At 34.6% G+C, this 25282-nt stretch overlaps 3 protein-coding genes across 3 annotated transcripts; 1 reads left to right on the plus strand and 2 right to left on the minus strand.

Moving 5' to 3' along the window:
• Positions 1–213: 213 nt before the first annotated feature.
• Positions 214–6491, minus strand: LOC125221984 (casein kinase 1-like protein 9). The gene is made up of 14 exons (XM_048124352.1): positions 5866–6491; positions 5707–5747; positions 5054–5123; positions 4713–4861; positions 4520–4615; positions 3703–3773; positions 2970–3031; positions 2814–2877; positions 2540–2624; positions 1659–1785; positions 1447–1520; positions 1305–1362; positions 1057–1187; positions 214–754 (listed from the first exon to the last, which is right to left on the minus strand). The coding sequence occupies exons 1-14, from the start codon at positions 5939–5941 to the stop codon at positions 491–493; spliced, it is 1368 nt and encodes a 455-aa protein (XP_047980309.1). The 5' UTR covers positions 5942–6491; the 3' UTR covers positions 214–490.
• A 7139-nt stretch (positions 6492–13630) lies between these two features.
• LOC125218648 (uncharacterized protein At1g03900) lies at positions 13631–15997 on the minus strand. Its single transcript, XM_048120364.1, has 3 exons — positions 15380–15997; positions 14576–14836; positions 13631–13870 (listed from the first exon to the last, which is right to left on the minus strand). Exons 1-3 carry the CDS (start codon positions 15881–15883, stop codon positions 13802–13804), a joined length of 834 nt encoding a protein of 277 aa, XP_047976321.1. The 5' UTR covers positions 15884–15997; the 3' UTR covers positions 13631–13801.
• Positions 15998–16079: 82 nt separating this feature from the next.
• Positions 16080–23144, plus strand: LOC125218646 (dolichyl-diphosphooligosaccharide--protein glycosyltransferase subunit 2-like). The gene is made up of 20 exons (XM_048120363.1): positions 16080–16157; positions 16251–16395; positions 17018–17210; positions 17292–17381; positions 17644–17706; positions 17821–17890; positions 18071–18135; positions 18387–18441; positions 19218–19345; positions 19454–19569; positions 19729–19798; positions 20098–20199; positions 20330–20419; positions 20531–20679; positions 21073–21184; positions 21261–21344; positions 21579–21659; positions 21777–22001; positions 22129–22251; positions 22692–23144. The coding sequence occupies exons 2-20, from the start codon at positions 16253–16255 to the stop codon at positions 22806–22808; spliced, it is 2076 nt and encodes a 691-aa protein (XP_047976320.1). The 5' UTR covers positions 16080–16157; positions 16251–16252; the 3' UTR covers positions 22809–23144.
• Positions 23145–25282: the final 2138 nt, after the last annotated feature.

Consider the following 25282-nt stretch of genomic DNA (forward strand, 5'->3'; position numbering starts at 1 on the left):
ACGATGACAATAACAATTGTTACGATGCATAAAACAATATTCCCTTGAGTTCGACATTTGTATATATATTTAAGTATATTGGACCCAAAACGGTTTCAGCCATCGTCGTCTGGTTTCTGGCCTTCTGCAAGTCTGAAGCAGTGAGGCACATTTTTGAACAACTATTATGAAAAGTTAAAAACAGTTAATAGTATAAGAATATGGCAACGTGTATGGAGGTACGCAAACGTTTATTATAGCTACAATTTTGTCTTGTAAAGATAGAAAAGTGGTGCACATTTAACTCATCAATTCCTTGGATGAGCATACACATTGTGTAGTAACATAAAATAACTCTTCACAAAAAAACATGCTCAAATGGAAGGATGGATGAGCATCAACAATTGTCTACGACACATTTCACATTTACAAGGATTATAGATGACGTGAAGATCCCATAAATAGGTGGCCTTTGTCAACTTCACATTACTTTTCAAAAGAGCCACTGGTATTACTTCCTGATAGAGAGGAACTCAAAGCTCCGTAAGGGATCATCACGAGTGCCTTTAGCTGCGCGAGTGAAGACTGATGATGGTTTCTGCTCAGCACCAGGTTGAATTCTTTGCGTGGTTGATATGCGACCGCCACTCGGGACCAATTTGCCTGCGCGGCCATCAATGGCTTCACCGGATGAGCTTGGTCTGGTACTTGAAACAGCTGCTCTCTTCGAAGAGCTGCCATTTCGCGATGTGCGGCCCTTCTCTGAATCTGGTTGCTGCATTTGAGAAAAAATAAAATTAACTCACAATTTAAAGTCCAAAATTAACAGTTTACTCAAGTACGGCACGTAGATGTGCAGCTGCAGCGCATGTTTGGCCATTAAAACATAGATTCTGTCCTTTACTCTTTCCTATTAGACCCTTTCTTTGAGTTTCAATTTTAGATACAGGGTCGTCACCTGCCGAATGGGGGCAGGGAGCAGCACAAAACAGCTTCTAGGAGACACAAGTGCAGAAAAATTTAACAAGCATGTTACTTCATAGCTGATTTTTTTTCAGAATGGGAAAGAAAAGGTACCACATTCATCGATGAAGGTGCATCTTCAGATGTCCTGTGTCTAGACTGTTCACCATACCGACCAGTACTTGTAGCATTTCTTCTAGAGAAAGCTTCGACTGCACCTGAGAACTTTTCTCGAAGATCTTGCCCTATGTAAAATGCGGAAAATTCATGAGAAGCTGACAAGACTTAATCCAGCATCCATTTCAGTTGACTTAGTCTGCAAATGTATATACTACATTACGAGTTAGGGTGAGGGGGTATACCTGATGTTCTACCTGGTCTTTCACCAGAGGGTCCAGTAACAGGATTACCAGGGATATTCTGTATGCAAGCCAATAGCCAATAAGCTGTTAGGTTCACACCATCAAGTACACAAAGCAAGGATGTGAAAAGCCAAAAACTCACCCTAGTTCTGGAACTTGAACCAATTTGTGGATACTTCAACATAGTCCAGTCAAACACATAGTCAAATTGGTAACCTGCATAAATGTCAGCAAGTGCATGCTGAATTACAAGATACTCAAGGAGGAAGTGAACAGCTAAATACCAGAAAAACTTCTTAACAAGAAATATTTTAGGAGCACACAAGATCAAGACACAATTAGACTATTTGCTACCTTCACGAATAAATAGGTCTCGGAATAGCCTCTTCAAATAAGAATAATCTGGCTTGTCCTCGAATCTTAATGACCGACAATAGTGAAAGTAAGATATGAATTCTGATGGATATGATTTGCACAGCACCTGTGGTAAATATGATCAAGTTAAACTTTCTGTGACTGATTAAGTGCTTGTAGCAAGATAAACCCCAAAAAAGATAGAAATTTAGTCCTTAGAATATTTTGGATCAGACAATAGCACAATAGAAAACTCATACACGCTCTGCTTCTCCCATGCATGATATGCACAACCCTGGTACATTTTATGTAGTTTTCAAAAATTGAGATACTATTGTTAACTAAATCCTACTGACGCAGCCACGCAAAAAGAAACTAGGTGGTGAAGAAAACCAAGAGCATCTGAAAACATGGAAGTAAGGTTTCACAACAGAAAGACTATATTATACAGTTCAGAGCGTGTTTAGGAATATCCAACATACTGACATGTTTATTAACATGATGAGGACCCATGACAAGAAGCAAGGCAGGTTGGTTGCAAACACTTGGTGAAATAAAAACTAGGTAATTTTTTAGTAGTAGTAAAAAATAAAGATAGAAAGTAAATTAAGAAATATAATATACTAGGACCTTTTAGACAGCAAAATTATATTCAAATGGTTTAATCATGAGAAATGGAGAAAGCATTCATTAGATAAATTAAAAACACAGCCTCCATCAATTCTCCATCACCATTACAAAGAGAAATCATGTAGTAAAAAATAGAACAGGTACTTACGATTTATTTTCACGCTATCACCAAATTTAGAATATTAGCAAATGCAGCAAAACATGCATAACCAACAACAATAAAAAATGTAAATAGCACAGTGAATATAGACCTCTATAGGAGTTAACATTTTCTTCTCACTGATCCTGTCATATTTCTGCTTTTTGGTGCCAGCTTTTAATCCCTGCCAAGGGAGACTGCCAAGAACATATACAGAATAAGGAAAAGAAGTAAACTTGAACACTTGTTAGATAATAATTCAAAACAAGGAAGGCAAGATGACAAAAAGATTTGATAAATATTAATTACAATATCCTTTATTTATTATAATTATTTTTTATTATTTCAAAAGATACACGAGCTGTCTTAACACACATATCACCAACCTGCCTCTCAGGAAGTACATTAGGACATAACCCAGAGATTCCAAATCGTCCCTTCGGCTTTGTTCTGAATACATGAATAATATACAAAATAAAATTATGGAAATTTGATCAAATCTCGAAGAAGGAATAAACATTCTAATACAATACATTACTCACCAACCCCAAGGTGTGTATTGACACTGGCATAGCGAGCTGTACCAGTGAGATTCTTATTTTCCCTGGAATCAAATGTTAAAGGGGGAATAGTAAGAACGTCGAGTCAAATATTAAATTGCAGAAATGGTCGATTACCAAAAAAGGCAAAACTAACTTGTGATCAAATCAAGATTCTTAGTAAGTTGCCATGGTCAATTAAGGGACAGGAAGGCATAAAACCCATAACAAAAGAAAATTTTAGTAGACATCAAAGATGTTTATCATGCTTCAACGTAAGTATCTATCTGTCATCAGGAGAGGAAGTGTAAATTTGAAATGAATAATTCATATTTCTCAACCTTTCAGGTCTTAAACTTTGCCAAACTACATAATCTTAATTAATTTTACCAAGGTTGCTGGAATCCTTTGAAATCCAGTATTTCTTGGCTCAACCAACTGAGCCATGTAGTGAAAAAAACTAATGAGCAGATGCCATATGCCAATAAAAACAAAAGAACTTCAGTATTGTTCAACTGGTCTTCTAATTCCTCTACATGCTTCCACTTTGGAAAAAAGTACTTTAGGGCTCACAGAAAGCCATTGCACGTTAGCGCAGCCATTTTCTTGCAATTAAAATAAAAAAATTCTGGCAAAGTAAGTGGTGCCACTGCCAATTAAGAAATAAGAGTGTATAGAACATATGCACACTATAATGCTGCACAAACGGAAACCATGGAAAGATATGTAAAGGTACCTATAGGGTATGTGCTTATGAGTCTGAAGATCCCTATACTTTTTGGCAAGACCAAAGTCAATGACATAAACCTGCAAAATAAATACCAATATTGTGACAAGTAGAAGACACAAGCACGGAGATAACAATTCGTCAGAAGCCACTTTGTGTGATAACTGATAAATACTATAAGTTAGAGATTTCAGCCCAAAATTGAAATGAAAATAGAAACTCTGCTTTTAATCATAGGAAAATTCCTTAGTACTGTATAATACAACACTGTTTGCCTGCAATATCACATCGTTTTGGTTGACGTCCGATAGTGCCATGTAAGGGCTGGAATTTTGATTGGTTGCCAAATTAGAAAAAAAAATCAATTGTTCAGTTATTTACAGATAGATTTTAAAACTGATATGCAATACTAGAATATGGAGAAAGTTATGGAATTTACAGGTAAATACTTTTTCAAAAAACTATTCCTCAAATGTCTTTTGACCTACCAGCAATATTTGCAATCACGTCATGGGGGCTTCTCAGCCAATTTATTTAAAAATGGAAAATCAATTGCTTTCTCAAAAGTCAAAATTAAATGTTCGTGAAAACACTTGCATAAACTGGAGACTGAAGGGTCATCTTATAAGGGATGCAATGGAGAAAGAAACTGTTGGAGTAATATAGAATTTAAATAATCCCTGGAGATGAGGATGAGTTCATTTAACAAATCAGAACAACAGTCTTCGAAATAAGTACTCCAAAAATTAACAACGCCAAGGTAATTACTTCAGGCTTCAGCACTAATACAAATAAAAGTATGATGTCTATATAATAAAAGGCATACCTGATTTGCTTTGCGACCCAAGCCCATCAAAAAATTATCAGGCTTTATATCCCGGTGAAGGAATCCTCTTGAGTGCATGTACTCAACTCTATTAATCTACAAATTAAAAACAACTTTTAGTTTTTTTTTCAGTAAACTGAATACCCCAAAAATTAGAGCTGACGAATGGGCTTTGAAAGTCCCAACCACTTACAAGCTGATCTGCGAGCATTAACACTGTTTTCAAGGAAAACTTCCGGTTACAATAGTTGAATAGATCTTCCAGACTTGGCCCTAGAAGGTCTATCACCATAATACTATATTCGCCCTCAACTCCAAACCATTTCAAGTTGGGAATGCCAGCTATACATATGAGACAAAACACTTTAGATTTATGTTCAAATTAACTTACTGTGTTGACAAACAAAAGAAGAGCAGTCCAAGAACTGATTTCTCAGTTGCATACACTTAATCAGGGTACATATGCCTCTATGCAGTAGCCTGTGTTTAAATTTTGAGTGTGTTTGAGGAGATTAGGATTAGGGAGCAACTTACTTCCTCCTTGGAGAATCATATAAACTCTTGATTCGTACTGAAGCTGAGGGTGCTTGGTTTTCACTGACTCCTGCCAACAGCAGCAACAATAAAACCATATTACTAACAATGAAAAAAATCAATGGTGGCTGTACAAATAAGATGCAACTTCTTAGCATTAATAAATAAACAAATAAAAACTTAAATGCACAAGGATACAACACAGTATCAGAGATAAGTAAACATAATGGCAAGACAACTCATGCATAGATCTTCAGTAATTTCTGATGAGGCCCGTGTGTGAGATATATTATACACACACTATTAACTTCATTTTAGCACATGACAAACAAGCATTTACTTGGTTATTTAAGTTCATGTGCTATGCGTATTCTCATTAAGACAAGGGCAAAAACTTACAGTGCACCCTCTAACCTGTATTTCAAAGTCTCAGTTTTATTAAGTACTCCATCAATTAAGATGAGAAATACAATATCATGAGAGCGGAATAAGTACCCTATAAGTCAGTCCCACGCTCAAGATTGATAATTGCAAATTTCAAAGATGACATGATAAGCCAAAATATATTGGGCGGACAAATACATGAAACTCACTACATTCATCACTTAAACACAAACTTCAACAAGATGATGGAAAAATCTAAAGAAAAATACCAGCTTGATGGCTACTTCTTCTCCACTTTGTATGTTCACGCCTACATATAGAAAGATATATTAGTATATCTTTGTTTATCAGAAGAAACATTCAAGCCCGTTACAGCAATCCAACAAGAGCAAACAACGGAGTCAACTAAATGACGAATGGTGGTATACCTAAAAAGAGTTCACCGAATGAACCGCACCCAATTTTCCTCCCAAGCTTAAATTTTCCGCCCACAACATTATCCATGGCAACTGGCCGGATTAAGAAAAAACCCCAAGTTCCAAAATAAAATCAACAGAACTCCTGTCGACTACGCCTTAATCGGAAATTTTGATAGAAAAACTAATCGGAGCCAAAAAAAAGTCCAAAAATAACGCAACAAAAAAAATCCCAAAAGTCGGACTCCCCACAATTGAATCAATAAATAAGCAAAAAGTTATCGATCGAGTCCTTATTTCCTCGAACTACATCGTCGGCGAGACGAACCCTAAATCACGAACTCAAAATCACTCATCATTGATCAAAACCCAGAATACAACCGATCAAAATAAACACGGAGTAAGCTTTTGATTAGGATGAGTATTTTAGCAAATCAACGAATCTAAAGAGTGGTAGTAATGATGATAACGAACAATACAAAGGGGAGACAGATGAGCGAGAATTGGGGAAAGAGATGATGGAAAAGGAGGGGGGGCGGGCAAATAGTTTTGGGAGAGCAAAACAATGGATTTCGCGAGTGTGTGCGCTGTGTGTGTGTGTGAGAGAGAGAGAGAGAGAGGAGTCTGCAATAGATTGATGATTGATTATCGATTTGTGTTGGAAAATAAAGAGAGCAAATTGAAGTGATTTTATTTTCTTTTTTTGTTTATATTCTCATTCTTTTCAATATAATTGTGACATTTTTTACATAGGATCTAAATATTGGAGTATATGGAAACAGAATAAAATGTACCAAAGATAAATTAAATAAATTAATATAGAATAAAATTAGGAAAAAACAAATATGGAAACAAAATATGCAAAATTTCCTCATATTTTACAATAATTAATATTCTAAAATTATTCAATATCCATGATAGGATATAACCTAATCGTTGAATAGTTCATAGTTAAAAAGGGTCAACCTTATATGAATGATTTTATATTAGGTGGCTTGCTTGTAAATGTAAATATTTATAATTATCTAACAAATAAATTACACTTGAAATCAAGTTCCGATATATCTGCGATAATAAAATTATAATTATAAAATATTACTAATACTTTTGAATTAAGTTTATTATAATTTAACTTTAATTAATTAATACAATTGCAAGATACGGTCATGCCAACGGAGAAATAGGGCTCTTGGCTATTAATAAGCGTATACACCTATATCTAGTAGAGTATATTTTACATAATTATGGATTTGATCACCTTATCAACTCAGTGTAAATTATGTAAATGATTTTCATCAATAATGAATTTTTGATGTGGCAAAAAATATGTACTTAAATAATTAAAGTAGTGAATGATTCTTGAAAACGTGTGATGGTATGTTGTTTCCACCCACAAACGTGCATGCCCCTACTAATCAAAAGGTGAATTACCATCTAATTATTTTTTAATCCTATATATGTGAATGTGGATTAGTTTCATGAGTTTTTAGCAATCATAATAATTTTGTCCCCCAATGCTTTAATTAATCATAACAAATCTTAATATTTTATTGGAGTTGGTGGGGTGGATATCAAGCTGATGCTATTCTACATTCTCTTTTTACGTATCTTTAATTATCCACTCTTTTCATTTTCTTGATGTCTATTCATTATTGTAGCTACCTATTATCTTGATAAAAAATAATCTAACTTTATATTTTGTATAAACAAGTATATTTGGAAATGTCAAATTGGTCGCGATGGATTGGGCAAATTAAGAACGATTCTAGTACAATGAAACTCATATAACCAATTATTCCGTGAGTTGGTCTTCATCTGTTATCCGATCTCCAGATCTACTGTTCAGATTGTCCATTCATATGTGTGATTGATAAGGTCGATCCAATTTGAGCTCAATATGAGAAATTGAGGGGGTGATGAGAAGCTCGTTTTTGGAGTTATATTTTTCTCAAACTTTTGATATTTAGTGAGAAAAGAGATGTCCAAGAGTTATGTTTTCTTAGTAGTATTCTTTATGTTTTACTATAAGCTATTAATATTCCTTTAATTTGGGCACTAGAAACGAGGTCATTATGTTTATACTAGGGTTATTTGCCTGTAAATACATGAACTTTCAACATATTTTGTTTTTTTCCGTAAACTTTATTTTTTGAATACAAATACATGAACTTTAAACTTTTCTGATTTTTCCCCTAAATTAAAAATTAAAGCTGATGTGGCATATTACAACTATATTATTTTTATTTTATAAATTAAAAAAATTGAAATTAAACTTCCATATCATCATTCTGCCATCTCATTTATCTCTCTCACTTCGTTCTTCCCGAATTTCATTTCAAATTTCTATAATAAATGAAAATGATTTTATAGCAATTCCAGTTGAAAAGAAACCATATTTCTATTACAATTTCTAAGCTTATTTGTGAGGGTTTGGGAAGCAAGAAAGGTTGGAGTTCAAGAAAATATGAAGGGTCTCGGTGCCATTGTGAGAATCGATGGAGAAAATTGATGAATTATGCAAGGACCATCTGGAGTAGTTTTTTATTCTTATTCATTTTAAATCCATTTTGAGTAAATGAAGGATTTGGACATGGTAAATGTTTGGGAAGAAAGAAGATGGCAAGAAAATATGACAGAAGAGCAGGAGACAAAGAATGGGAGAGAAGATGTGAATAATGTGATGATATGGAATTTTAATTTCATTTTTTTCAAATAGTAAAATAAAAATAATATAGTTTCAATTGCCACATCTATCTATACATATATAAAGGGGGAGTTTTGGAGGTATTTATGGAATTACCAAGAGAAATTACAGGGGTATTTATAGAATTACAATTTAAACTTAAGTATATAATTTAGATACTATAATATAGCCATTTAAGAATGAAAACTATAATAATAAGTTAAGGCGTTTTCCATTCATGTGCATAAATAAATGACGTGAGTTATGGAAGAGTTATGGAATGTGACCATGGTAGCCCTTTGGCTTTTCAACTCTTATAACCTTAATTATCTTAATTTTATTGTTAAAGGTGTGTCTTTCTATATTCTTATTTTTATGCCTATAAAAGGCTTGGAATTATATATGGAATACACACCACTAAAAGCATCCTCCCTCATTTCTCAAGTGCTCTACATTGCGTATTTTATAAGGAGTTGTATTACTTGATTTTCATAGTTCCATCAATTTTTTCAGTGTGTAGCGAGTCTGAGGTGTTTCTACATGCTAGGAGGGAGTCGTTTTATTTTTTGAGATAATACGTCAATCCGAGAGCCTTAGCACAACATAATTTGTCTTGTGGAAAGATGACTTTCCTCGACTGAACTTACAGTTTGTATTTTTTTTAATATTTTCATTGTAATTTTCATTCCTCTTATGATTGTTTTTTTTACAATTGTAATAGCTAGAGCATCATTTATATATGGTTAAAAAAATTTATCTAAATATTTTAACAGTCTTAAGAGAATTGGGACATCCCTAAACAATGTTCATCTTTACGCAATTTATTAGTAGTACTAATTTTTTATTAAAATTGAGAAAGCGAAAAAGTTTTAATATTTAACTTTTTGATAATTAGAAAAGAGTAAAAGTGAAAAGTTTTTGAAGAATTTGTAGAGTACTGTGTGACATCAATATAATTCACTTGAAAAAAAATGTTAATTGTGAATATGTGTTACTACTTGAAAATAAATTGTTTCTCACTGGTCCAACAATAAAGTAGTTTATTTAAATAGAATATTAATTGAGTAATTCTCATAAATTTACTACATACAATTTACTAGAATGATTCCATAATTTAAATGTAAACACAACAATTTTAAGGCTATAAGAGTTGAAAAGCCAAAGGGCAACCATGATCACATTCCATAACTCACGTCATTTATTTATGCACATGAATGGAAAACGCCTTAACTTATTATTATAGTTTTCATTCTTAAATGGCTATATTATATTCCCTCCGTCCCAAAAAGATTGTCCAAATTCTTTTTCCACACTTGCTTTGCAAAAATAATAATACATAGTTAAAGTAGAGAGATAGTAAAGTAAAAGAGAATAATGTAGAGAATAGTCTTACCTACATTTTTCTTTCTCTTATTTTACTCTATTTCAACTTTACCTATTTATTATAATTTTTGCAAAACGGGTACAAAAAATGAACTGGGACAATCTTTCTGGGACGGAGGGAGTAGTATCTAAATTATATATTTAAGTTTAAATTGTAATTCCATAAATACCCCCCGTAATTTCTCTTGGTAATTCCATAAATACCCCCAAAACTCCCCTTTATAAATATTTTCATTCCTCTTCTGATTGTTTTTTTAATCTTCTTTTTGGATACAACAAATTTTTGTGTATCTACTAAAAATATTTTATGTACCCAAACTTGCAAAGTATAGTTTAACATACGTATTTAATACAATGTTATAAACTTACAATTTATCATAGCAATATATACTTATTTATTTAAAAAGTTATATACACTTATTTATTTTAAAAATCGTAGTATACTAGTATTCATAAATAAAAAGTTATATACAAATATACTTATTTATTTTAAAAATCGTAGTATATGAAGACGAAATTAGTAACTCAAAAAAGTAGTACATCTAAGACCAATTTAAATTTTAAAGTTGTGAGAAATAATTTGGTGACGTTAGAACTATTTTTAAATTATATCATAATGAAACTATCACTTTTAAATCCTATTAGGAGGATCATTTTCTGTTTAGCTGATGTTAATTAATATTTAAACTTTTTTTTACAAGTCTAGCTTTAACAAAACACTACTTCGGCTCCAATAAATAATACCATTGGGTGAATAGATGCTTGGATGGATGCAAGCATGATTTTTTTTGTTTACCGTTCACATAGCTCTATTGTAAAACACTTTCTTGATATGAACATATAAACAGATTTACAGACAAGATTCAGGTAAAAAAAAAACCTCTACTCTTAATAAGGATTATTAAGTAGGCCGACCCAGTGTAAGATATCGAATACAAATCTAATACACTCAAAATAGATAAGTGATCAACAAAGTAAAATTGAGACAGAGGAAATTTTTTATTGATATTTGACTCATTTGTTGGTCATGATGAGTATATTATAAAGTTAAGGGTTTAGGATTTAAGTTTCGAAGGTTTGGATTTTTAGTGTATAGGGTCACTATATTGCAATGAAATGAAGCTCGACTATTAAATAATGGAGTATTTTTTTTGTAAAATATATAGATTTCTTAAGAATAAGTAATGTTTATATACTAATAATATTTACTACTTTTATCAAATGTATTATTGTGAGTATATGTTTATAATAAATTTACAATTATAGACCTACATAATAATATTTTTTTATTTAAAATAAATATTTCATATTTTGAAGAAAATAAAATTGACTGTGCATAGCACGAAATTGCCTATAATTATATCATTTCTCATTTTAGTTACCACGAGAAAAATAAAATATGTCGTGCAACGCACGTGGGTGATACTAGTAAGTTTTAATATGCCACATCTGCTTTGATTTTTAATTTAGAGGGGAAATCAGAAAAGTTTAAATTCATGCATTTATATTCAAAAAATAAAGTTTAGGGGAAATAACAAAAAATGTTGAAAGTTCGTGTATTTACAGGCAAATATCGAGCTCCAAATCTACTGTTCAGATTGTCCATTCATATGTGTGATTGATAAGGTCGATCCAATTCGAGCTCAATATGAGAGATTGAGGGGGGCTGATTGAGAAGCACGTTTTCGAGAGTTATATTTTTCTCTAACTTTTGATTTTTAGTGAGAAAAGAGATGTCTAAGAGGTATGTTTTCTTAGCAGTATTCTTTATGTTTTACTATAAGCTATTAATATTCCTTTAATTTGGGCACTAGAAACGAGTTCATTAGAGCATCCATAACGGTTGAAAAAAAGCCGTCCGTGCCAGCGGCACGGCGCTGCTCTTAGCTAAGAGCACGTCCGTGCCGCTAAGCACCCTTACGTGGCGCTGTCTGATTGCCAACGGCTAAGCCGTTGGCATATTCAAAATTTTATTATTTTTAATAAAAAATTGAAATTAATTTTAAAAAATGTTTTTAAATAAAAAAGAATATTTTCCCACTTCCCAAAAAAGGTATATCCATTTTCTACCCACTTAATTTATTTTTCAATTTTTTCCCCCAAAATTCACATTTTCATCTATAAATACCCCCACTTCTAATAATATTTACTACTTTTATCAAATGTATTATTGTGAGTATATGTTTATAATAAATTTACAATTATAGACCTACATAATAATATTTTTTTATTTAAAATAAATATTTCATATTTTGAAGAAAATAAAATTGACTGCGCATAGCACGAAATTGCCTATAATTATATCGTTTCTCATTTTAGTTACCACGAGAAAAATAAAATATGTCATGCCGCTAAGCACCCTTACGTGGCGCTGTCTGATTGCCAACGGCTTAGCCGTTGGCATATTCAAATTTTTATTATTTTTAATAAAAAATTGAAATTAATTTTAAAAAACGTTTTTAAATAAACAAGCCGTCCGTCCGTCCGTGCCAGCGGCACGACGCTGCTCTTAGCTAAGAGCACGTCCGTGCCGCTAAGCACCCTTACGTGGCGCTGTCTGATTGCCAACGGCTAAGCCGTTGGCATATTCAAATTTTTATTATTTTTAATAAAAAATTGAAATTAATTTTAAAAAACATTTTTAAATCCCACTTCCCAAAAAAGTATATCCATTTTCTACCCACTTTTAATTTATTTTTCAATTTTCCCCCCCAAAATTCACATTTTCATCTATAAATACCCCCACTTCAACACAAAAAAAATCACATTTTAATTATGTATTTTTTTATTTTCTAGGATTTTAATTATGTATTTTTATTTTTTAGGATTTTAGTTATGTAATTTTTATTTTTTAGGATTTTAATTATGTAATTTTTATTTTTTAATGTATTTTTATAATGCAGAAATGATTTTAGTAATTGGAGTATTTAAATTGAATAATAGAATGGTGGGACCCTTGAGCTTGTCCTTGCAGAAGAGCACGGATGTGGGTGTTGTGCTTTTAGCTAAGGATAAGGAGTAAAAGTGGGTCTGAACCCACCTCCGTGCTCTTGTTTAAGAGCACATATGTGGATGCTATTATGTTTATACTACCTTAGATGCATTTGTAGAAAATAAGTTCATTAATTTGGGCCACTCATAATGCTAGATTACAAATTAGGTATTCAATCGAAAAATAGATGGGCCTATAAAAAGATTAAGTGTTCTATTTTTGACCCATTTTATAACATTTATTTTTTGTTATATATATATATATATTTATATTTATTCTTTAATTTAAATTTATATGTTTAACTTGCAGTTATTTCCCTCAAACTTCCAATGTGTGGGATGAGTTTGTACTTAACAGATTTAATCCACCAAATTAAGATATATATATATATATATATATATATATATATATATATATATATATATATAGTTTTTTTCACTTTTATTAAATTAAAAATGATTATCAAGGTATAATAATAGGGTATATAACTGTAGATACTCAACAAGATTTTTTTTAAGGAGTTTCATGTGAAAGCCTTATTGCATAAATCTCTAAGCCAATATTCAAAGCCCCAAAATGTTGGAGCTAGTACCATTGAACAACTGACACCATTCAAATTTCAATTTCTGAATGTTTAAGGATTAAGTTTTGATGTTTTCTTGCAGTACTTTTCAGCAAAAAACACTTCACAATTTTGTTCTTACAGTTCACAGACAATGTAGAGTGTAAATATCCAATGTTAAAATTAGGATAACCGAAGGGTACATGAAAAATACACATTTATATTTGAAGATGGTCGTATAATAACTAAACAAATATTTAGGACATCTCTCCCCACATTTTCCCATATTTTCTCATTTTGTTACAAAAAGCTCCAACCTTTAAGATCTTCAAAATGCTGCCCAGCCGGCTGCAGAGGTTTGAGGAGTCCCTGATCCGCCACTCGACGGAAGGCTCTTCTGCAAATTCAAACAATTCACATGTGAAATCAAATGCAGTGTGCCTCACGATCTTGAAACTAAACCAAAGAAAATGGAGAACAATAAACTTAATGCTTCCACGCACTCAGAATTGTTTCATTTCACAATGGTGAGAGCTCAACCGATCCAATGTTCGATCAGCATAGTGGCGGGCCTATGTAATACTTTCACAACTACCAAAGAGAATCTACGGGCAAGGAATCACTCGCTGAGAGGATATTTAAAAGAACAGAAATGTATGGTTTGCCACTCCAAGTCGTAGACCTCTCTAACAGATTCTCATCTGTTACCATCTAAATCATGCTGCTGATTTACGACAAATGCAAAATCAATAGAGAATCAACTAGCTATAGATTCACAATGCTGAACTTTCTATTAATGATTAAGAATTCTACCTTCAGTTTTCAGAGGATTCTCATGCATTTATCTCACTCTACTAAGGAAATGAATCAGTATAACTTGGTATATAACCTATCAAGAATGTGGAATATAAAAGAAATACTACTAATAGAAAATGTAGAAATAATGCTTTAAGTTGTTTTAGAAACAAAATCAAGCCAGCAAACAAGTGAAGGATGGAAATTGATTACTCGAACCATTAATGATTAATCACATATGGAAAGGAAAAAAAGGACTATGAAAGCTCATACTAGCTCTAGACCAGTTGCAAAAGACAGTGCATACCTCAAGTTGAGAAAGATCGGACAGAGCATCACTAGAGTGCCTTGAATTATCTTGGGCAACATTCAGAGCACTGCCATGGCCGCCACCCAGCCTAGCAGCAACGGGATCATTTGGAGGAGGAGGAAGAGGAGACCTAATTTTGACTGCTCCAGCAGGCGGGGGAGCAAGACCTAGAGCTTTAGGTTTTGCAACTGCAGTCGAAAGCATGCCTGCTCCACTTGCAGGTTTATTTTTCACATTTATCCGAATCGTCTCCCCTTCCTATCCCAGTAAGATGTAAAATAAGACGAGCTTCTTAAGAATTGCAGAACAAGAAGAAAAGACGTTGTTTAACTATCAAAATACATTAATTGAAGACACAAGCAAATAGTAGTAGTAGTTTTTTCACTAGAATACAAATATAGGACTGCAATCTGAAGTCCATTCGTAAGATCACATAAAGAAACGTCCAAAAACAAATCGAAGCAAAAATAAATTCTTTGATTGGTATGTTAATAGCCAAAAGAAGCACAGAAAAAAGTCAAGTAACTCCAAAAACAAGTTAAAGAATTCATTAAGTTCCTAAATATTAGGGGAAACCAATCCAAAAACTATCAAAAAGTTCAATTCATTGTGCGAAAGCAATATGCATCAATCAATAATCATCACGAGGAATGGCCTAAAATGGCAACAATGAATAATTTGAGAAATTACACAGCGGATTTCCCAGATCAATCCAGAGCCACATTGTTAAGATTAAACCCCAAAACCTAAGAAATCAACTTCAAAATAAAAAATTTGGAAGCAGAAAGCTAAGGAAACTACCTTAAGCCTATGATTGACAGCGGGATGTATATCAATTTGCCCCTCATCCCCAACCTCAGCGCCGCCGGTGCCGGCGCTGGCCTCCTTATCCCCGTCCCTCTTGACATACTTCTCGTGATCCGACAGCGCTACATTGAAATCAAACGCCTCATTCCTCTCACTGAACCCGAGCCCTATGAAGGCGTGCTTCCCGCGCCCATCCTCGATCCTTAGCACGAAGTAGCGCGAGGAATCGAGGACGGGCTCGACGGCGGCGTCGCGCTGGCCGGGATTGACGAAGCAGGCGGCGAAGAGGTCGCCGGAATTGGGGTCCTCGAGGCGGATCTCGCAGCGAGCATGGCAGGAGACGACGCGGAGGCGGCCGGACCAGATCTTGTCGGACTGGAGCCACTCGCCGCACTTGTAGCCGCCGCTGGTGGGGCGGGGAGGGATCTTGTAGACGGCGACTTCGCGGACGACGAGGAGGGTGTGCTCGAAGGTCTCCTGGTCGTCGTCGTACGACATCGTTTCGGAGCTCACTCAGAATTTGGGTTTCAGATGCAGGATTGATTAGTGTTTGTTGAAGAAGCTGAAGGTGGAGCTGTGAAAACGTGGGTTTAAAGCCAAGCCACTGGAATTTTCAACTGTAATTAATTGAATAGGTTTTATCGGGCCGGGCTAAGAAGCGGGGGTAGATATGGAATTTCAGCATGCGTCACCGTTGGTAGACTAAAGTCTAGACCTCAACAAACCAAACCTCTGTTTCATACAGTCACTGAAGCGAAGACTCTCAACCGCGGTGAGCAATCTACTCCGCATTTTATCCTCAGCCTCTCAATTTTTACGATTCTCCTTGTTCTTATTCACTGATCATCGCCGATATTTTCATCAGGAATGGCGCGATATTTAGGATTACTGCTATTAGCGATTTTGGTGCTCGCCGTGAGCTGTGAATCGGCCGTCTTCAGCCCGGTTTCGGAATCTCATCGATCTGCGGCATTGGAGCTCTTTTCTCCTGCTGATGGATCTTATGGCAGGTCGGTCCTAAACCCTCTCTAAACCCACGCCCTTAGCGATGTATTTGACTCGCAAATTCTAGGTTCTGAGATTTTTTTTCATGGTCATTGATGAATTGGAAGATCTGTTATTATAATAGAAGATTAGTTTAGCAAGCAGTCTTGTCTAGTAAGTTTGAGCTTCCAATTTCGAGTTTTTAGCTAATTAGCAGAATTCGTGATTTGCCTTGATCGCCTTTCTCAAGACAGTTTCCTTCTCGATTGGGTCTCTATTCACACTTTGCAAGTTTTGTTTATTGTTTGCGGTGGGGGGCTCTTCTGACTCTTATATGCAAGCTGCATATCCATTTCAACTGCCCGCTGTCCTCCATAGTGTCTTCCTTTCTTTCTTGTGTGTTCTTTCCCATCTTTTTATAAAAAATAATAGGAGTACTTGGATTACTTTGTGTTTGAATTGGGATTTGCATAAACGTTGGCTCAGTGTTTCGCTCCAAAGGACTGATTTTGTGCAATATTCTATTGCTTGTCTCCTCTGTATATTCCCTGATGCTGATCATTACTCTGCCTTGCTTGCTAAAACTATACCACTTAACATATGCGGTTTAACATTGTTGGCCATCTCACTCTGTTGCACTATTTCCAGTTTGGAGGAGACATATGAGGCTTTAAAGACGTTTAAGGTTCTTGGGATTGAAAAGAAGCATGATATAACAACTTCATCCTGTGCTTCTGTGGCGCACACCTTAAAGTCTACTTCTTCAGCCTCAAAGGATTATTTCCATGCACTAAGAGTTAACAGCATACTGAAGTGTGACCTCAATAGTGAGGCTTTTCGGGTATTAAAGATCTTTCTTCCATCAGCTACAATTGTTTGATGTGAAGATTATTGTTCTCACCCTTATGTTCTTGGTCCACAGGGAACTGAGTCTAAACTTAAGGGCTCTCTAAATGGTGCCAATTCGCTTATTGATTTTTACTATTCTATTGGAGGATTAGTGCTTTTGAAGGTAAAAGAGTTCATCTTTCTGTTAAGATTTCTTTCATTTGATTCATACTTGGCTACAAAAGTATACCCATGTTGAGAATAAAACTATATATGATTTAATATAAACTCCTTATACCGCTCATTTGCTGCCATGTGTAAATTTTTGTACGATTTCCGCTGTCCACACTTCCACTAGGTTCTGGACAAGCAATTAGCTTTTCATTTCTTATTCTCCTTTTCTGTTGCATTGAATCTTTTCACATGTTCTATTCATTTGGTATCAGGAACATACGCCTGAAGTGGATGTTCATCTCGGAGATGCTGATAGAATTTTTCGCTCGATAAAGGTAGAATCGGGACAAGATGTATTGATCTGCAAGCGTCCTAAGAGATAGCACTTGACATGCTCCCCATTTACTTGGAATTCCTTAAATGCCTAAATTTATGTCCTTTCCTATCAGGCTCTTGGTCAGAGTGATGGAAGGTGGCGTCTTAATTCCAACAATCCAGAGTCTAGTAACAATGCTGCTGGTATTTAACTCGTCCTCTTGATATAAAGTACATATGCTAGCTAAACACAAACCCTTTTGATTCAACCGATAGATGATGTTTATGTACTGGAGTATATTTCTGTAGCCATTTTAGTAGTAGTAGTAGTAGTAGTGTAGTACTCTATCAGCATTGTTTATCTACGCAGCTTTTATTTCACAGGGATAGCACTTGAAGCCCTGGCTGGAGTTATTTCTTTAGCAACTCCTCAGATTGACAATTCCCTGGTTAGTGTTGATTTTTTGAGTTTCTCACTTACCAATTCTGTGAAGTTATACCGTTACTATCAAGGCTGTAAATAACATGTCATAGCCTTTGAGTACCTTGACAGTAAATTAGAGTTAGACGATTGATGCCTGTTTAGATATACCAAATGCATTAAGAACGTGATTGTGGAATTTATGCCACACGGAAGTAGTTATTCAATTTCCATGTCTAATAAGCTGATATTCTGATCTAAGTCTGCTTGCAATGCCAGATTACAACGCTGAAAAATGACGTCCTGAAGCTCTTTGACGGCATTGAAAGATACGGTAGGGGCCTCTCTGTTTTCCTACCCTTTTTAATATATTTGTTTTTCTTTTATCCATGCTCAATAGCTTATACTAAGCACCATTGTTATTGGTACAAGGTCACTATAAAGTTAGTCTATTTAAAAGGATTAGGAGTTAGGACATTCTTCTATTGTTTCTAAATGGTGCTCATATATATGATAAGTATTAAGGATGCAGTGTAGACGAATTATAGTAGATACCTTTTAATTGGTTAACAAATTCTAACCTTTGTCTGATTAAATGTCACTTATTCTGTTTCTCACCTGATTAGGTCATATGGGTATACCACTTATGGTTTATATATAGGAAGATGTGCTAGAGAAATAGTTCCCATTTACCCACCATAAAAGAAGCGGAACATGATAACCTAGTGGATGTAACTGAAAGTGTTAACCATGGTGAAGAAGGTCTCTTAACGTGTTATCCACTCCATGGTTATATATGCTTGCCTTGAAGCCTCTGTCTTCCATCTTCTGGGAAGTTTTTTTCCTTCCCATACCAACTTCTCTTGATATTAGAGTATACTGTCCTAAAAAGGTCTGATCTATGTAGATGTCCTGATGCTTGCAGCTGGGGTGATGAAAACTGAACTCGTATTCTGATACTGCCACAGGGTCCTACTTAGGCAACTTTTCTCTTTATGCTAAACCTTCTGTTATCTATACTGAATCCAGTGATACTAGCAAAGAGTTTTAAGTCAAACATTACAGTGTGCTATTCTTTACTCATTTTTCTGCTTGATGTACTTCTCTCAGATGATGGAACTTATTACTTTGATGAGAAACATGTCGGTGCACTGGGACATCAGAGTCCTCTTTCAGCCTCTGCTTCAGTAGTCCGTGGAATCACAGCTGTTGCAGCAGTCACATCTGAAAATTTGAATGTATGTTTGATTATCTCCACTTTCCAGATACTTGGAATTCCTTGTGTAACTTGGTTTTCTTGTAAATTATATCTTCTTTTACACATAAACTTAGATTTCAACTTGCAGCTTCCTGGAGATAAAATTTTGGGCTTGGCAAAATTCTTCCTCGGTGTTGGAATTCCGGGAAGTGCCCAAGATTTGTATCACCAAATTGATGCTTTGAGTTGCTTGGAAAACATTAGGCAAGTGTTTTTGAAATTAACCTTCTTTAGGCTTTCGTTCATACAATAAAGCATGTCCTGATTAGAAATATATAACTCAGATATTTTTTGTAGTTTCTCTTGTTATACTTTGTACTTAACTCCTAGTAACTCTAATATATCTTCTCATTTTTGCTCCAGGGAATCCACTCCTCTGATTTTATCTCTGCCAGCTACTGTCATTTCAGTCACCAAGAAAGATCAACTTAAGGTCTACAATCCAATAGTTTTGTACTCTAAATAAATTTTTTATTGCATAGCAGTCAGTTGCTTTCTTTCAGTTTTCTCTTTACTATGCACTTGTGTAAACTGGAATCTGGAATCAAGCTTTAACTTCAGATGTTATGTTAGTGTGTCAGTGTGCATGAAGTTTTTGCCCATGTTATATCTGTATAACAGAATCATTGTGTAGATAATTGATGAAGTTGATTGTGTTATTTGAGATTTTCCTGGTGTTCTTTCCAATGTTGCAAATGTGGAGGCCTGTACTTATTCTCAATGTTTTCTTAGGTTCGGGTCAGCACTGTATTGGGTTCTCCAGCTCCTACTCTGTCAGTCAGGCTCATTCAGATTTTTGTCTCTGGTTCAAAAGATGCTTCTGTCATTGACCAGGTAATTCTATTTAGCAGAGGACTTATATGAAGCTGGAAATTTCTTAATAATTAACTTACAAAAGAGTCACTTTCATAAATTCATGTTTCAGACACCTTTAACTAAGGGCTTTTTTATTTCAATGACGCAGAAGCTAAAATTCGATGCAGTCAGTGGAATGCATGTCTTGGAAACGTTGCCAAAAAATATTGATGTTGGAAGCTATGTTTTTTCTTTTGAGGTGTAAAGTTCATCTCCTTTACTGTATCATCTCTCATTCTTTCAATTAGTGAATACAATCTTCCTCTTCTCTCCATATTTTACCTTTTCTAGCTGCATTTGTCATTTGTAGATTGTATTTGACAACCCAGAACATAAGAAAGCCTATGTGACTGGTGGGCGAACTAGAGTGCTTGTTCATATAACCGGGGTTATCAAGATTGGCAATGCAGAGATTGTTATACTTGACAGTGACCATGGAAGTATAGAGACTCAGAAAAAGTAAACCCTTAGCTTCTCTTGTTATGACTGTTATATTGTGATAGTCTTCTTTTTTGCTTTGTGTTTACTATGCTGGTATCTATTATTTTCTATGCTTTTGAACTTTTTTATGTTTATGTCCCTGAACTCTTTCTGCACCCATTATGCACTTTGTGGACTCTCATATGTTGGCTGCATTTTCATATCTCAAGTTATGCAAAGCTTACTTGAGTTGTGAACTCCCGACCTCTCTTTGATGCTTTCTCGTTGGTTCCTGTTCCCCATCAGCATTTTTAGCGTGATTCGGGATGTAGCTGACTGGGGTTTGTTTATCTTATTGTATCTCTGGTCATCACCTTACTGCAGTACTATTTTATTTGCTCTGCTGCTCTTATACTCTGTCATGTAATTCAGGCTAACATTACCAGGCAGCAATGATGTTACTTTATCAGCTAATCATCTCCAGAAGTTGAGGCTATCCTTTGACCTAACCACTCCTTCTGGAAATGCTTTCAAGCCCCACCAGGTTGCCATTCTAGTCTTTATAAATTGGACTGAATTATTTCTTATTTGAAGTTTGTCTAAGTCCATGTTCTGTTCAGGCGTTCCTCAAGTTGCGACATGAAAGTGGAGTTGATCACATCTTCTTGGTGGGAAATTCAGGGAAGAAGTTTGAGATAATACTAGTTAAGTTCTTTATTACCACTTGCATGCAAATGAACTGAGTTAAATTCTGCTATTTACTCAATACAATAGGTCACAGTTTTTATGTTTTAGAATATAACTGCTCCCACTATATGTGCTTCCAGTTTGAGATTACTGTATGTTTACGCAATACGATAGGTCATTGATGTAATATATCCTGCACTTAGACCTATATCATTTTCTGTTATTGTGTCTTAACTTTATTGATCTTGTAGGATTTCCTGGGGCTAGTTGAAAAGTTTTTCTACCTATCTGGTAGATACGATATCCAACTTACAGTTGGAGACTCTGGCATGGTAAATTTCTCCGGCTGAAAAAGCATTTCATTTGATATTTTGTGTTTTAGCTCCCAATTAACTTTTAGGATCGATTGCTTACACTATCATAAAATACCTTGGTTTGGTCTATTTCAGGAGAATTCTTTCTTGCAACATCTGGGCTATGTAGAATTAGATCTCCCTGATGCACCTGAAAAGGCCGCCCATCCTCCTCCACAACCTGTTGACCCATACTCCAGATATGGGCCTAAGCCAGAGATTGCTCACATATTCAGGGCTCCAGAAAAGCGTCCCTCTAAGGAGCTTTCTCTTGTTTTCTTGGGCCTTGTACTCGTACCATTTTTCGGTTTCTTGGCTGGGGTACTTGTTACTTAAATTTTTCCTCTTATGACTTGCACAAGTGGATGGATGATATTTTTTCAATGTACCCATCTCCTTTTTATATCGCCACTGCTAAAACTATCTACTTTTTCTTGTGGTCGTGCAGCTCGTTCAGCTTCGTGCCAACCTCAAGAATTTCCCCAAAGCAACTGTCCCTTCAACTTTTGCCCTTCTCTTCCACCTGGGAATTGCAGCAGTTCTGGCACTCTATGCATTGTTTTGGTTAAAGGTCTGTCTCTTAAATTTCCTCTGATTGTAGTTTATGTATTACTATATTAAAAATGATTATCATTTGAAATGATTCTTCTTGTGCTGATGGTTTTGCATTTTTAAAGTGCATTCAATGGGGTCTTCTTTTATACAGAGCTCAAGATCTTGTTGTATTTCTGGTGTTGTAATTTTTGCAGGATCAATCTCAAATCTGTCTTACTCATTTTCCATGCACTTGCATATTGCTGCTGATGTTTTTATGTTCAATATTCTGATTACTGAACATGCAATATCACTGATCTTTTATGTGGAAATTTATGCACGAAGAAAAATTTATGAATCTTGAAAATTCCATGTTCTACCTGCTCATAAATCATCTATTCTTGTTCCATTTTGTGCTATTAAATTACGAATGTGAGAAAGAGTAACTCATAATATTTCTCTTATTTCCTCTTGCAGTTGGACCTATTTACCACACTGAAGGCACTCGGCTTATTGGGAATGTTCTTGATGTTTGTTGGGCACAAGACACTATCTCATCTTGCATCCACTTCGTCCAAGTTAAAATCTACGTGAAAGGGCCAATTCTTATTCTAAGAGTTTCTGGTACAAGAAGCTGCTTAAAGAGAGCTCAGTCTGCAATCTGGTTCTATCGTGTTCGAGTCTGATTACTATATCACGTACCTGTATTCCCTCCCTGATACAAATTTGATATTTGCGTGGGATTAGGTAGTTGCATTACCTGTTGAGAGAGTCGTAGGCATAAATGAAGGAAGATGTAGCTGGAGGGAGTTGGTTTTTCTTGGCTGGTAATTAAGCACTGGTTAATCTGACCATTATATAGCACTTGATTGCTTACTACTGTATTGAAAGCAGATTTTTTAGATATTAAATGAATTGAAGTTTGTCAGAGATTAGAATCACCATTAGTTATAGTAGTATAAATTACTGTGCACTTCTTTGCCCTGAATGTTGTTGCACTCACCTCAAAGCTTGCCCTTTTTTTTTTGCATTGGTTTCATTTTTGCATTGGTTTTAACAAATGCAGAAGACTTCTTGTCACAAGAGAAAAGTTTATGTGAAAGCATAATCGAATGAACAAATTCCGTTGATTTTGAGAATGTCAAAATAAAATTTCATTAAAGTGAAATAGTATGCTGTGTAAAAATTTTTTTATTGATTTAATAAGTATCGCTACTAGAGTATATTTTATGGTCTGAAGTTTTGGAAGAATTTCAAATGTAGTCTGAACTTTTTATAATCATTTTATAGCCGGAATTTTTGGAATTTTAATTATATTTGAATTTTGAGAAAATGTTTGATTATAGCATGCAACAATTCTAAAATCAAATTTCCAGTTGCTTTTCAATTGTTGAATAGTAACGTAGTAAATTTATTCGACTTGTTTAAAATCATATGGTTAATTTATTGTTCAAGTTCAAGTAATAGTAATAATGCATTCTGTTACATTACTACTAGTACAGAGCATCCACAGTGGAGCGCCCTAAAGCCTGCTCTATGTACCGGGCGCGTCTTATGGTGCCACTGTAGCACCCTGCCCTATGCGATTTCCTTAGTCCGCGTCCTATGCATAGTCCGCGGACGATGAACCATTTTTTGCATAGTCCGGCCTATCCTCCGCCCCATTGCAGGGGGTAAGGACGATAATCCGGACTATGCACATATTTTTCATTTTAATTTATTTTTTTGTATTTTCTTCTATATATATCACCAATTTTTTAACTTCATTTCTCACCTTTCACTCCACTGTCTTTCCCATCTCAATTTCTCTTTAAATTCAATAATAAATTCCGACGATTTTCATATTTGCAAGCATAAAATATGTAAAAAAAAAATATTGACAATAGGATATGCCTTTAATTTGTGGTGTTTTTATATTTTTATTCTGTTAATTGATATATTTGCAAACATAAAAAACAAAAAAACAAATACTACAAAATAAGAGTTAAAATTATAGGGCGTCTTACGGCAGGTGAATAAGTTGGAGGATAAAATGCTGATGTGGCGGAGGATAGGGTGCTAGGGCGGGCTATCCGCTATAGGACGCCCGACTGTGGATGCTCTACTAGTACTCCACTTATAAAGGCTCGTTTGGTAGAGAAAATTATAAGTCCACTTTTGAATAGGAAAATACGAGAGATTTCGGAAAAAAGGGTTATATTCGCCGACCTTTCGTAATTTGACATTAATTTTGCTGACCTTTCGTTATATGAGATCGAGGCATGCGTATTTCTCAGAATGAGGGATTTTTTATTTTTTATCCTTTTTTTCTTCATTTTTATTATTATTTCTCTTCCACCATTTGTTAATTGACAAAATTAACCTTCACATTTTTATTCACAATCACAATTTATATAAATCATTCGAACTTGCCTCCACCCTCTTCTGCTCTCCTCTACAACATTTTTGTAAGGGATTCAAAATAGATGTATACTCTCTCCACTTCTTGCCACTTCTGCAAGGTATACCCAATATATATACACTCTCTCCTCCACGGCAATTATAAGGAATATATACAAATTTTTTTGTTTTATATATGCGTATGCAATATAAATATACATATTTTTGTTGTCTGCCGTCTCCAAAAAGTGAGAAAATATGTATATATTCTATTGAACAAGAGATATACAAAACAGTATGAATTCTCTGTTAATCAAGTTATCAATTTTATATTATTTTATATGGAAAAGATAAAAGAGAAGGAAGAGATTCAAAAGCTGGACTACAATATATTGTACATATGTATTTTTAGTCCCTCCAAAAACGCCATAGAAGAGATAGGAAAGGGTGGAGGCGGGTTTGCTTGTAGAAAGAGGCGGGTAGGGTGGGATGATTTTATATAAATTATGAATAAATATGTGAAGGGTAATTCAGTCGGTTAATAAATGGTGGAAGAGAAATAATAATAAAAAAAATAATAAAAAAAAAGAATAAAAAATAAAAAATTTCTTATTCTGAAAAATACGCATGCTTCCATCCCAAAAAAAAAGGACCTCGAAATTAATGTCAAATTACGAAAGGTCAGCGAA

Source organism: Salvia hispanica, chromosome 4 (assembly GCF_023119035.1).
Source record: "Salvia hispanica cultivar TCC Black 2014 chromosome 4, UniMelb_Shisp_WGS_1.0, whole genome shotgun sequence".
Taxonomy (NCBI): domain Eukaryota; kingdom Viridiplantae; phylum Streptophyta; class Magnoliopsida; order Lamiales; family Lamiaceae; genus Salvia; species Salvia hispanica.